This window comes from Fragaria vesca, linkage group LG5 (genome assembly GCF_000184155.1).
Source record: "Fragaria vesca subsp. vesca linkage group LG5, FraVesHawaii_1.0, whole genome shotgun sequence".
Lineage (NCBI taxonomy): Eukaryota > Viridiplantae > Streptophyta > Magnoliopsida > Rosales > Rosaceae > Fragaria > Fragaria vesca.
Genome location: NC_020495.1, coordinates 10,574,250 through 10,587,721, shown reverse-complemented (window position 1 = coordinate 10,587,721; position 13,472 = coordinate 10,574,250). Strand labels below are relative to the sequence as shown.

At 37.8% G+C, this 13,472-nt stretch overlaps 1 protein-coding gene and 2 non-coding genes across 3 annotated transcripts; 1 reads left to right on the top strand and 2 right to left on the bottom strand.

Annotated features, from left to right (window-relative positions):
• Positions 1 to 828: 828 nt before the first annotated feature.
• On the bottom strand, positions 829 to 1,645 carry LOC101297933. Its single transcript, XR_184658.1, has 2 exons — positions 1,194 to 1,645; positions 829 to 1,021 (listed from the first exon to the last, which is right to left on the bottom strand). It is a non-coding gene; the product is annotated as an uncharacterized LOC101297933 (transcript).
• A 2,493-nt stretch (positions 1,646 to 4,138) lies between these two features.
• LOC101297731 lies at positions 4,139 to 7,654 on the bottom strand. Its single transcript, XR_184657.1, has 2 exons — positions 7,212 to 7,654; positions 4,139 to 4,633 (listed from the first exon to the last, which is right to left on the bottom strand). It is a non-coding gene; the product is annotated as an uncharacterized LOC101297731 (transcript).
• A 306-nt stretch (positions 7,655 to 7,960) lies between these two features.
• Positions 7,961 to 12,203, top strand: LOC101297440. Its single transcript, XM_004299531.1, has 3 exons — positions 7,961 to 8,820; positions 11,953 to 12,074; positions 12,157 to 12,203. The coding sequence occupies exons 1-2, from the start codon at positions 8,050 to 8,052 to the stop codon at positions 12,046 to 12,048; spliced, it is 867 nt and encodes a 288-aa protein (XP_004299579.1). The 5' UTR covers positions 7,961 to 8,049; the 3' UTR covers positions 12,049 to 12,074; positions 12,157 to 12,203.
• The last annotated feature ends 1,269 nt before the right edge of the window (positions 12,204 to 13,472 follow it).

Genomic DNA, 13,472 nt, shown 5'->3' with positions numbered 1-13,472 from the left:
GATCCTTACTCAGTAAAATATATATGCAGAAAAGAATTTCAAGTTGTTAGCCTGATCGGCACTGCAGCATTCAAAACCAAACTTGTTTGCATTATGGAAACGTGTATACTCACATATAAGTATATAACTTGTATGCATTACGTTCGAACCCAATTAAACAGGTCTGCTTATACTTGCAGGTATGAGTATATTGCCAAGTTCAATACATTGGCATTAACCAATCGTGAAACTAATAACAATGTTCATTTAGCTCAGTCAGATGCAAAGAAAAATCAGTAAACGGAAACACAAAACTACATGTAATGCAGACTGATCAATTCAAATAAGCATGATGGAAACAATTATCAGAGATTCTCAGACTCATTTCATCAAACAACTGGTGCTCACAATTCCTATTCACATAACATACACAAGTAACACCACAAGTTCTGGTTGGCAACATCATTGATTATCAGTATTAGACAGACCGGGATTTCTAATGCATGCTTCTGATTGTTTCTTAGAAAGTTACAGCATTGATGTCACTTTCTTGTTTGTTATGTACGAATTTTGGTAAGGAAAGGCATGTTTCGAAAGGAGGACGTGGTTTCCACAGTGGCATATATATGTGAAAGCTATGGGACGACAATAACTTATGAGAATGGCAAGACAAACAATTGTGATTTCAAAATTTCTCACGCTCATTCAACTACTCAATTCATGTACCATACAATAGACCTATTCATCACTTATTTGCTTCAGCATTTTGCAGCATCTTATCATAGCACTGCCTCATCTTTCAACATAATTTTTTTTGCAGATGGAGTGAAATATGTGAGAGTCCTCCTCTTGTCTGCTATATATCAAATAAAGGATGTGGGAGTGTGGAAATACAGAGCTCTAATGATGGACCAACTGTTATACAGAGCTCCAAATCTGTGAGAGCTCCAATTTCTGTGTTGTCCTTCCCTCCATTAACATATATCTTCCCTCCATTAACATATATCTGCAGAAAGGGATTTACTTTCAAAGCTGATTGCCTCTGCAGCATTCAAGACCCCAAGTGAATCATTCCCTCCATTAAACTAGTCAGCCATTACATGTGATTATTCAATACCAAGTACTTATAGTAGATTCATTACAAATTCAACAAGTTTTAAACCCAACTAACAGTTATGTTCAAGTAAAGCATAAGAAAGGGAAGAGGTTCTCACACGCATTTCATCAAACAGGTGATGAGCATCCTTTTCAGTATGACAAATGCATACAACGAGCGCCTCTTAGGCCATGCTAATCTTCTCTGTATCGTTCCACTTTTATCGGATGTCCCGAAGGAGAAGCTCTACTTCCATAGTCGGCTGTTAATCAAATCTCAAAAACTGTAACTAATTTGGATTAGAACTCTTACTCCCGGAGGGAATGCGCAGGATCTGGTTGCTTGTAGTTTCCAGCTTCAACCCATTCATCGATTTCAAGCTCGTGAGCAAAAACGCCTCTTTCGTATTCGAAAATGTGCACCACGCTCTACTCCACCTTCAACCCGTTCTTTAGTAAATCGATTTCAAACGTTTTGAACATCTCCGCCTAATTGTGCAGGATGCTTTACTTGCCACTAATTCACCCCCTCGACGACGGAGATGTGGCTGCTCTGTGCAGATCTCTCTCCAACCCCCCCCCCCTACCGGCAATTCCATAAAACCCCTTCGCTTTTTACCAGACTGCGTCGATGACGACGGAACGAGCGTCATCTGAGAAATGTCATCGATGTCCCTCAGATTTTGTCTCCGCCGATGAAAATTCGACACGTGTTCGTTCCCACTCATGGCGTACTGTACTACGGCGTAGTCCAGTGCTTTTCTTAGTTATGACCCTTTTGTTTATTCTCTCTCAACTGGTCATTAAGGAAAGGGTGTGAGCACATTCGTTTCCTTCCCGGACCAACCTACTGTGTCCGCGCCGTCGATTGTCGCGCTTCCAAAAGGTCATAAGATTCCATATCAGAATCGCGCGCTCCTATCCCGCTTCCAAAAACCACTTTTCTCAGAATCGCGCTTCCAGGCACTTCTGAGAGCTTCCGCTTCAGAAGCGAGAAACGCAAGGGTCATGGACGCTTCCATGCTTCTTAGCAAATAACTGAAGTGAAGGGATGAAACTGGGTCTTCACCTCTTCTGATCACAAGTGATCTACACTGGTTCTACTGAACTTAATGTAGAAACCATTTTGTTGTAGTTACACAAAATGGTGGGGTGACCTCATAAAAACCTTGCTCGGATAAAAACCCAGTAGGAATACTCCGAACCGAGGAAAGAAGGCCAGCTGACAACATCCTCCAAACTCCTCTAATGCATTCATAAAGAAATAACTCAACCACAAAGATGGAGTGCAAGAAGTCGCACGCTCTTCACAATTCAAACACAAAGATTGGATGTAAGAAGTCTCACGCATGGCACATTCAGGAACTCCAACAAATAATGGAGTTCAGTAGGCAAGACAAATAAATATGCAGAATGAGAGATGAATGAGGAGGAGTTTTTTTTTTTCGACAGTATAAAAAGAAAAACAATCTCAAATTACAAAACCTCAACCACCACCAAAAGAGTCAAAATAAAAAGCATGACTAACTGCAAGAGGAAGGGATCTGCTCCAAGCTTGTGTTCCAATTTTATGTCCTAGTTTTGCAATAGCATTCACCACAAAATTTGTTTCTCGGTGAACATGTGTGAAAGAAACTTGATCAATTTGAGAGGCAAGGAAGAGAATGTCTTTGACAAGAACTTGAATCTTCCAAGGAGTAATACATGTACCATTGATGGAATTTAGTAAGATTTGAGAATCTCCTTCAACTAAATTTTTTTGAAAACCATGGATTCATACTGCTAATTTCTAAAGACCCGCACGTAAAGCAAAAGCTAGCTTCAGCTGTGAGAACATCATTAGGGCCAATATGTTTTGTGGATGCTAAGACAGGTTGACCATCTGCATCTCTAAAAACAAAGCTTGAAGAGGCAGAGTGATTCTAGACAGATCAGTCAAAATTGAGCTTAAGTGTCTAAGGATCGGAGGAGCATGCCAACAAATAGGCTTAACAAACCTCTAAAATCTCTTAGGGTAAGTTGCATTAACAGTAGAATAATACCTTTCTACAGAGTAGACAACATTTTCAGGATGGACAGAACGGTTTCTAAAAATTAAGTCATTTTTTGCTTTCCAAAGAGAGTACGCTGTAGTAATTGCAATTTCTAAAAATGATATAGGAGTAGTAGATAAGGAATGTAGCCGGTGCAAAAAGAAATTAAAAAGATGAACTTGAAAGTTAGGGAAAGTTAACTACCAAATTTGTTGAGCAAACCTGCAATGTAGGAAAAGATGATCAGCAGTTTCGAAGGTATAGTGACAAAAAAGACAGCTTCTATCAATCTGCAAATTAGTATATATAGAGTCTATCTCTCGTAGAAAGTCTACTTATAATGAGTTGTCAGGCAAAAACTTTAACTTTAGGTGGAATATGGAGCTTCCACATTTTCTTTAAAAGAGGGGTTCGAGAATGAGCTTCCAGATTTTCAGTCAGTAGACGAGAGGCTGAGATAATAGTGAAATATCCATGGCCAGTGAGACCCCAATTCAAATTACCAGTTTGAGGAAAACAAGGGAGAGGAATTACCTTGATATGTTCTACTACTTGGGGTAAAACAGTAGAAAGCTTCTGAATATTCCACTGTTGGTTGGTAATATAGTCAGCTATTGTTTTAGAAATATTCATCTGTTCATGTTGGTTTTCAAGAATGAAATTCAATAAAGGAAAAGGATAAGCCCAATTGATGAGCCAAAAATTCACTTTTTTTCTGTCTCCAATAGTCCATCTCATTCCCTGTTTCAAAAGGTTTCTAGAGTCTAAAATTCCTTTCCAAGCAACTGTTATGATTGGTCAAAACTTTCCACCCTAACTTAGCTAAAGTTGCCTTGTTAAAGTGTTTAGTAGGTCGTATTCCTAGCCCGCCTTTATCTTTAGGCAAACAAGCTTGTGACCAAGAAACTGGGGAATGTGTGCTATGTCCCCAGAAAAACTTTCTACACTCTGAGTCAAGAGCATTAGTAACTGACTTAGGATACTTAAAGCAAGACAAAAGATAATTAGGTAAACCCGAAAGATTAGATTTATTCAGAACAAGTTTTCCTCCTCTAGAAAGAGAGTTGGCTTTCCAATTGTTTATGTACAATCTCGGATGGGTTCGCAGAAGCTGATGATGTGCCCTGGTGGATGGTCAGCTATCCTCCCACTGCCCTGCAATAACAAGGGTGACCGGGGGCTTCCGGTCTTTTCTTCTCCGAAGCTTAAGTCAGTATCTTGTGGTAGAATGTAATTACTGAAGGTAGTTATTATACCTGACAAGTTGGTGGCTGGGCCATATTTATGGCCTAGAGTGGATTCTCTTCACCTGAAAACCGATGTGGGGCAACTGTCTTTGCTGCTATTTCACACCCAGCTCCCTTATGCCTTCTAAAACCACTCCCAGCCCAATACTGCCACCGAGGTCGGGCCCGGCCCACCCTACTTATTGGTGGATACTTCGGGGCGGCCTCGGTTGTGATGGAATGCCTGCTAGTTTACGGGCTTGAGAGGTTGTTTTATGCACAACCTACTACACCAATTACCTGCAAGCTTTTTCTGAATTTTGTTAATAAGATCTATCGAATTCAGAGGGTCTTTCCAAAAAACTATGTTGTTGACACCAAGATATCTACCAATAGTAGTTTTGTGTCTAATAGAAAGTAAAGAGCTAAGTCCATTCCTAATGGCATTTGGAACATTATGAGAGAAATTGTGGACTTATCATAATTAATATACAGACTTGTAGCTTTAGAAAAAAGATTCATGGTCTCTAAAACCTGCTTGGCAGCTTTAGAAGAAGCTTTTGTGAAAATAAGGCAATCATCTACAAAGAAAAGGTTAGAGATTTTTTCTGATACCATTTGGAGAAGACAAAATACCAATATGAGTTTTAAGATTATCAGCTAACTTGTTTAAATGTCTAATCAATGGTTCCAGACATAAGATAAAAATATAAGGAGACAAAGGATCTCCTTGCCTTAAGTCCTCTCAAAGGTTTAAAGGAGGTTGAGGTTTATCATTAAGAATAATTGAAAATGACACAGTAGAGATACAATTCATAATTAAATTGATCCAATGGGCATGAAAACCAAATTTCTGCAAGCAAGCTCTTATATAATCCCAATTCATAAAATCATAAGCTTTCTCTAAGTCTATTTTGAGGGCCATATAGCCTTGTTTGTTCTTTGTTCTATGAAAATTTGCAAAAATTTCATGAGCTATTAACATGTTATCGAAAATTGACCTCCCCGGAACAAAAGCTCCTTGATTAGGAGAAATAAGATGATGAAGAAAAGGTCTCAAGCGATTAACTAGGATTTTAGAAATGATTTTGTAATTAACATTACATAAACTGATAGGTCTAATGATTGACTAATATAAGATCTTGATTCTTGGGAATGAGGACAATGTTTGTCTTATTTAGGACTGTGAGATCAGTATTATTGATGAAAAAGTCTTTGACAAATGGAATGACATGATCTTTAATATCAGTCCAGTAAGTATGATAGAAAAGAGCAAGTATGCCATCAGGTCCTGGAGCAGTGGAGCTTTAAGAGGGCCAATTTGAAAGATAGCACGAAAAATTTCATTGTCAGTAATATGAGCCAATAAATTTCTGTTCTGTTCATCTGTAACTGATCGAATGGTCGATGGTGGAAAGCAATAAAGATAAGTCAGTGGCAGAAGGGAAATTATTCGGAGTTAACCTGTGCTTAAACGCAGAATTAAGAATAGAAGCTATTTGACGTAGTTCAGTAGTTATACAACCATTACTATCAGTAAGAGTAGTTATTTGCTTTCTCTTTCGTTTAATCAGAGCCTGTGTTTGAAAATATTTTGTGTTCTTATCTCCGAGTTGGAGCCGGTTAGTTTTAGCTTTTTGTTTCCAAAACAGTTCTTCTGAAATAGAGATATCGGTAAGCTTTTGTCTAAGGTCAGTATCCATAATGCTAAGTCGCAAATCAAATTGTTTTGTCAGTTGAGACTGTATCTCAGTAAGTTGATTCAGAATTTCAGTCTTATGAGCAAAAATATTGCCAAAGGTATTTTTTCTCCAGTTAACTGCCAAACACTGAAAGGCATTGGTAAAAGACACAAAATTAAGCAGAGGAGTGTTGGTGTAGTTATTTGATACAGCTTGTGTCACTACATTTCGAAAAGTCTGATGTCTCAGCCACATGGCCTCAAACCTAAAAACCTTTGAAGTTTTCGCAGTATTTGTTCGTGACATACAACAAATAGGACTATGCTCAGAATAAATAATAGGAAGGTTATGTAAGAGCATGTCTGGATACAATTGAATCAAACTTGGTGAAACCACCACCACTCTATCCAGCCTTTCATAAATCCGGTCTTCTCCTTGTTGGTTATTACACCAAGTATAATCATTGCCAGAATAAGGTAAGGAAACTAACGAGTTCTGATTCAAGAACTCCTGAATATTCAGCATATATCTAGTAGTGGAACGAATTCCACCAAGTTTTTCAGAGAGGTTTAAAACACAGTTCATATCTCCCATAATAAGCCATGGGTCCGGTTCTAGATTTAGAGGTGAGCTCATTCCAAAGGGTCTGATGAATTTCCTTATGAGGAGACATATAAAGAAAAGTAGCCTTCCAAGTAACATTCAATACTTTATCAGTTATAGAACAGTGAATGAATCTAGGGTGTTTCAGAAATCAGAAATATTAAATTTATCATCATTCCAAAACAAGATGAGGCCACCACATTGTCCAAAAGCTGGAACTATAACAAACGAATTAAAATGAAAAGAAGAAGCAAGATTTAAAGCATTCTGTTCATCAAGTCTAGTATCTAATAAACAGAAAAGATCAAGATGTAGTAAATTGACCAAAAAGAGGGCTTGATTAAGAAAACCATCTTCAGAACACCCTCTACAGTTCCAAGTACACCACTTCATTGCTAAACTTTAGAGGGAGAATGACTAAAGCGGAGCAGAAAAACAGGCAACGTAACACACAACAAAAGCACAAGGGCAAGTAACACAACTAAAGCAAAGTAAACTACAACTAAGTAACAAACATCAAGTAAAGTCTAGTACAAAATTAAGCAGAGAAAAAAGAGCAGAAAGAAAGGTGTAGAGTAGGGGAACGTGTTTACCTGGAAACGATCAGCAAACTACAAGAAACCTTACTACAAAGCTTGAGTTCTCCGTCGCAAGTAAAGGATCCGTCGTAACAGGGGGTCGGTGTTGTTGTCGGTGGGGAGTTTGTGGGTGTCTCCGAAGGAGAGGCAACGGCTCAAGGGAGCGTCAGTAGTTTGACAAAGGTGGGCTGAGTTCGTGATGTACGAATCGGCGTCGGCGAATTGAGAAGATTGAACGGCGCAGAATCAGATTGCTTCTCAAAGTTCTGGAGAATGTGGGGTTCGTTTGGGTAAGACAAACTAAAAAGGTAAAGTTTTGTAGAATAGATTGAGGAGAAGAGGGATCTGTGGTTTAATTAGTAGTTGAATCTGGAGTTTTGCCGGAATTGGATCGGTGGCTTGTCGGTCGGGGTCTTCAGAGATGACAGAGAGTCTCTTATTTTTGAAGTTACGGAGACGAGTCCATGAATGAGGAGGAGTTGAGTAAGCAAGACAAACAAATTGAATAAATTAATATTTTAATATTTACAGGATTGTTATTCCTAATCTTATCTTATTCTCCTCTCAAAAAGAAAAAGTAAAAAAAATAAAAAATAACACCCTAACCCTAATCCTAACCCAACACGGTATAACATGTGCCACCTAATATATAGCATGGTACATGGTACATGGTACAGGACACACTTACAGAAAAGACCTCCTAAATAACCCCCAAAAAGCTAGCTTTCTTCCAGAATCTTAGTGCGCCCCCAAATAACTTTGGACAGAAGAGAGAAAGAACCAAAAGAAGCAGATTCTTTCCATCATTCTATCAGACGATAACAAGAGATACCCAGTTTGCACAGAGATCGAGATGCAGAGAGACTTGCTTGGGTCGTGGAAAAAGGAGCCGGAAGTCGTGTTTGAGAATCTCGAATGGACGCGGGTGAAGATCGACCTAAAGGAACCTGACCGCGAAACGGCCATCACTCTCATCGAAGATGTGCTTCACAAAACCCAGGAAGAGGATGATAAGCCGCATGTACTCTTATTAATCGCCTACGCCGTCCGACAACAACTCTTTAAATCTAAGGAGATAGACGTGAAGATGATACAAAAACTTGCAGCGTGGCACCCACGGTGCGTCGAGATTGACGACGACTACACCGATTATGGCTGGGTGACGGCGTATGAAGATTTCAAACTGGACGCCAAGGAGGATGCTGATGATGATGATGATGATGCGGATGAGGGTTTCGATGAGTATGTGGACGACGATGAGGAGGAGGTAGCGGATGACGGAAATTTCAATGATGATTTTAAGGAGAGAGAAGCGGCCATGAAAAAGTTTAAAGGAGCAGGCATGATTGAATTGAAGCGACGGTGCGATATAATGGGATGCAGCCTGAAACAAGGCCAAGAGGACGAGATTCTTGATGAAATTATTTCATTCTTTTGCCATCAGAATTATATAATTTATAACGACTATAGTATGGAATTGTTCGTTGAACGTTTCATGTCGCGCGTCAAAGGTTATATTTCTAGTACTTGCACCCTCAATGACCCAAATACGGTGCGGGAAGCCCTTCAAACTGTGGAGAAGATGATTGAGTCTGATGCTGATGATCCTGTTGTTCATCAACAGGTAACGCCTTAATCCTTTTCGGATTGCAACAATTTTGTTTGTTAGTTTTTTAGTTGTTACCCATTCCTTTTAGAATTACAACAATGAAACTCTTGTGCTACAAAATAAACTCATGACTGTTGATTATATGCCTATATTATTGATCATATGCTAATTGTTGCTTGCACATGATACGTCTGGCTATTTTCTAAGTTGTCTTGTTCATTAGACAAGTTTTATCCTTAGTTTTTGTAATGGCTCAGTATTGAATTATTTCTTGGTTTCTGGAGAGGATGAGAAAAGTGCCTGATATGATACTTCTTTGTACCGCTGTCGGTCTTGTTGTTATGGGTTTGCAAAGGATCTTTTGCTTCTATTCAGTCCATGAGAATGACCAAGTGCCTCTACTGATTTTAATACTTTTCTCATAAATTGATTGTTTGCTCTCATTGTTTTCATTGCTTTTATACATTGTGGATGGTTCATAAAAATTATTTACTGTTGTTGTTGTGGGTGGAAGTGATATCAGTTCGTTCTTAGTTCCAGTTAGTAGTAATTTTGATTGGTGAGGTTGTTTCCAAGTGGTTATATATAGCTTATGTTTCTTCAATTAAATCCAAGTTGTTATTGTCAAGTTAATTCTATCAACTATTGATTATTATGAAGAACAATAATAATTCTATCAGAATCATTTTTGGTCGAAGAAGATTTTCTTTAGAAGGAGCCAAAGAGGCCACGAGAACTACAAGGAGAAAACAATCTATTTTATGTGGTTTTGCTTTTTAAGCATGCGAACCTTAAGAATCTTAGAGGTATGTTTATGAATCAATGGCAAGTGATGAGTACAACCATATGAATTAAGCTTATCTATTACTGTTTCACTCACCAACCTTGAGCTTTATATAGGATTATATGACATAAATATGCAGTTAACATGTTGTTCAGGATATGGCATCTTAACTGTACAAGTATAGCATATGAAGACACCTATCATATGTTATATGTCATTTGCGAGATAAAGTATCAAAAAACTGATCACTTACTATTGCCTTTCCATACTTGTGCTTTCAGATCGAAGCAAATCCATGCATATATGTCCCATGCGGATAGCTCAATCTTAATCATGCACTTTCGTTAACAGAGTCTAAGATTTGGGAACAATTGGCTAATTATTTAATCGTGATTAGTTTTTAGCACTAGTCATTCTCCTTTCTGTCTGGTGATCCTTTTCTCGCTTAGAGCAATACGGTTGATTCTTTCTGCACGTACAATTTTGTTAGCTTTGCAAAAACACCATATTTGGTTATTTTTCCTTTCAGCCTTATTTTTTACCTAATTTCTTGGTAACACCTGTCTTATGTTTCCGTTGAGGCTTCATGTTTTCTCTATCTCCTGGTAAAATACTTTTCTCATCCTTCCTTTGATGCTGCTTGTATTCTCTATCTCTTGGTTTCAATAATGAACTCCAAGTATTTACGGGGTGTTAGAATACACAGGTTTTGCTTTAGAACTTTAGCATACAGGAAGAGCTATTGAGGTATAGTAAACTGGTGACCTAGTATTGGATACCACTGTTTTGGACTTGGTTATCACTAACTAGTAGGGTAACACGTACCTCGGTACAAGTATTTGGTGATACAGTTTGTTTTGGCATTTCTCAAACTTTGATTGCATATTTCATATGCTATCTCATAGGTTCACTCTGCAGGTGCTCTTGGAATACTCTGATGAAGTTGTGCCAGTGCAAAAAATAAACTTTCACTTATTTGGATTCTTATTCATTGTATTTGGTTCTTTTAGGAACACTATTTTCCAGAGTGTTTGTTGTGTTGTCTTCAACACGCTCGATTAGTACACAATTCTGTAATCTATCAAAGATATCGATGGATTCTTTGGCGTGGTGTTTTAATTCTGGTCCCATGAATTAATGGGAATGCAGTAACTTTATTCTGAATTCTTGTGCTACTCTGGATATTTTTAATGCTAACCTCGGTTTGGTGACGACTTGCTGTGATATATGGAATTAAGCAATTTCATTTTAATTTCTCAAACAAGTGACTGCAATCTTCAGCATTTCAAGCTGTTCATATTATGCTGCTTCTTTATAATCTTGAGTTCCCTTTCTCCATTTGTATGTATTATGTTTCAGGTACGAAAAGGTAGAGTAATTGTTTTTGCCATTGCTGCTAGGTTTTGGGTGTGAGTTTGAGTGGGCATAGCATAGGGTAGCTTATGTCCAGTTTTCCAACAAACAGTAGTATAGGCACAAATATTGTCCTATGTTTTCAGATTAGATTTTCTGATATGGTTTTCATTTACAGTATCTTCAAGAGTTCAAAGTTGTTCCGTACTCATCGTAGATTTCTTATTATTTGTATGTGCAACAAATATAGAAGCTTATATTTCCATGTAAAGAACCCAATCAGGCACCCACCCATAACAGAAGTTAAGTCCCTCCTTTTAAAATCAATAGAAGTTGCTCATTGTTCTTTGGGTAAAAAGTAGAACTGCTTGTTTGAACTTCCTCCTTTAGAGTGCCTTAGCATTTAGTGAGTGACGTCTATAAGTTACATCTACAATGATACGAAAACATGCTTGAACAAGGTAATGCCAGTAGAAATTGACATAAATTCCGAGTTGCTATATATGTTGAAAGAGGTTATTTCCCCTAATGTGCCTTTTTCTTCTGTTGTTTGCTAGCTGTGTGGTTACTTCCTCGAGTGTTTTGGTTTCTAATGTTCTGCTTGAACTGTGTGCTCTAATTCCATTATTCTGATTGTCCTTTTGGTTTTTTTAAGAGTAACTATTGCCACTAAGCTGCAAATTCTTGCAACTGGAATGCTAGTTGTTTTAAGTTTTACCAGATCCCTTAATAATAATAACCAGTATGTCATTGAACATATATGTCTTCACGTACCACATTCTTTCTTTCTTATTAATTAGTGAGGTTCGCCATTTATTAGTCTGCTGAAGTTCCTTGTTTATTAGGTTTGTGGCCAAGTTCTCTTGGTTTTTTGAACTTTTTTCTTGTGCTGTTTCCATGCAAACAGTATTTATCTTTAAGAATTTATTTTTGAAGTTGCTACAAGTCGTCTGTGTTCAATCTCATTATAATGATTATTTTTTTGATTTTGCATGATTCACTTGGAAAAGGATACTGTACCAACTAATGAAGAAGGGAATGAATGCGAGATTGCGACCCCCTTCAACCTGCCAGAACAAGAAGAAATCTGCCTCACACCGCCCTAAGTTGCTTGAGTCACCTCTCATCTCTTGTTTGTAACTCTATATAGATTTGGAGTCCCTCGATCTTGTTTATACTCCATTTTATGTTTTCTGATTTTGTTTGTGACTCAGGTACTGTGAAAATACCAAAACTGAAGACTGCTGTTTGCGACTCCTATGAACCAGCCAGAACAAGAAAAGAAAAATATGGACGATGTTAATTTCTTCCTCACAACGTCTAGGAGCAGATCTAAGAGGAAGCTCGCTCAGCTTTAACATCGGTGTTAGTTTTGGTTTTCATGTTGCTGCCTTCTATGCTTTGGCATAAACTGACAAATGGGTTCAGAAGATGGTCAAGAGTGCTATGTCGTTGGATGAGACTTTTGTTTACCTATACCATCTTTGTTTAGAAGTTATATTTTGGTTTATACTTTCACAACCCATAGGAAATGCTTTCAATATTCAATGATACAATATCTTCAACCTAGTGTTGCTGTCTACCAACTGCTATGCTTCCAATAATATGAATATCACACTTTGAGACACTTATTTTCTCCATACTCATGTTATTCATTTGTTGTAGTTGGCTTCCTAAGACTGGCTCCCGACATTTACAGCAAATTGGTACCAGCCTAATCTCTGCTAGCCTTCTTGTTATCCAGATTGATTCTTATTTTTGTTATTCAGTTTTGTTTTGTTAGACAAAAGAAGAAACTTGTCAGAAATTCAATGTTGGAAAAATACATTTGCCCCTTATTTTGCTTTGCAAGATATTGTGGATAAGATTAGAGTTTGTTTGGTTTTTATCCTTTTGTTCTGTATGGTACGTAGTTTATTTTTGGGGTACTGTGACATCTGAATGCAGTGACCTGAGCGAAAAACATGAATCTTGATGTATCCAGTTTTCAACTTGAACTGTGTTATGTTCAATTCCATGTTTTTGATTAGTAGTAAAAAACACAAAAAACAAAATTGTATAAATGTTGTTGATCAATGGATGATCTAAGGTTACACTATGCCATTTTCTGCATCCTATTGTGTCGCCTGATAAAAATCGTAAGTGTCGCATTCTAGCATGTCGTTGATGAGGTTCTCCGACGACACAAATATTGTGCCGCCTATAAGAACCTCATGCGACATAAGACTTTTTTCATTTTGTGTTGCCTGAATGGAGAAAAGACGACACGGTATATATATCGCCTGATAGTTTAAACAATGACATGCTAGAAGACAATGTATCTTTTTTTTGCCGTGAGGCGACACAACTCTTTGTGTTGCCTTATAACTACAAGTGAGAGAGAAATACGCCTTATAGCAACATATAAGTGTAGGTTAATTTGTTTAAAGACGACATTTAAACATCATCTGAAAATGCTACAGGTGACATATACTTGGTGAATTAGAATTTAAACTTTTCCACGCTACATTTATGTGTCGCTGGATAAACC

What these genes read in the sequence shown, in the direction of transcription:
- LOC101297440 (XM_004299531.1), top strand. Translation starts at nt 8,050, where the DNA reads ATGCAGAGAGACTTGCTTGGGTCGTGGAAAAAGGAGCCGGAAGTCGTG. An exon ending in ATCCTGTTGTTCATCAACAG is followed by an intron (nt 8,821 to 11,952) that starts GTAACGCCTTAA and finishes CACTTGGAAAAG; the next exon opens with GATACTGTACCAACTAATGA.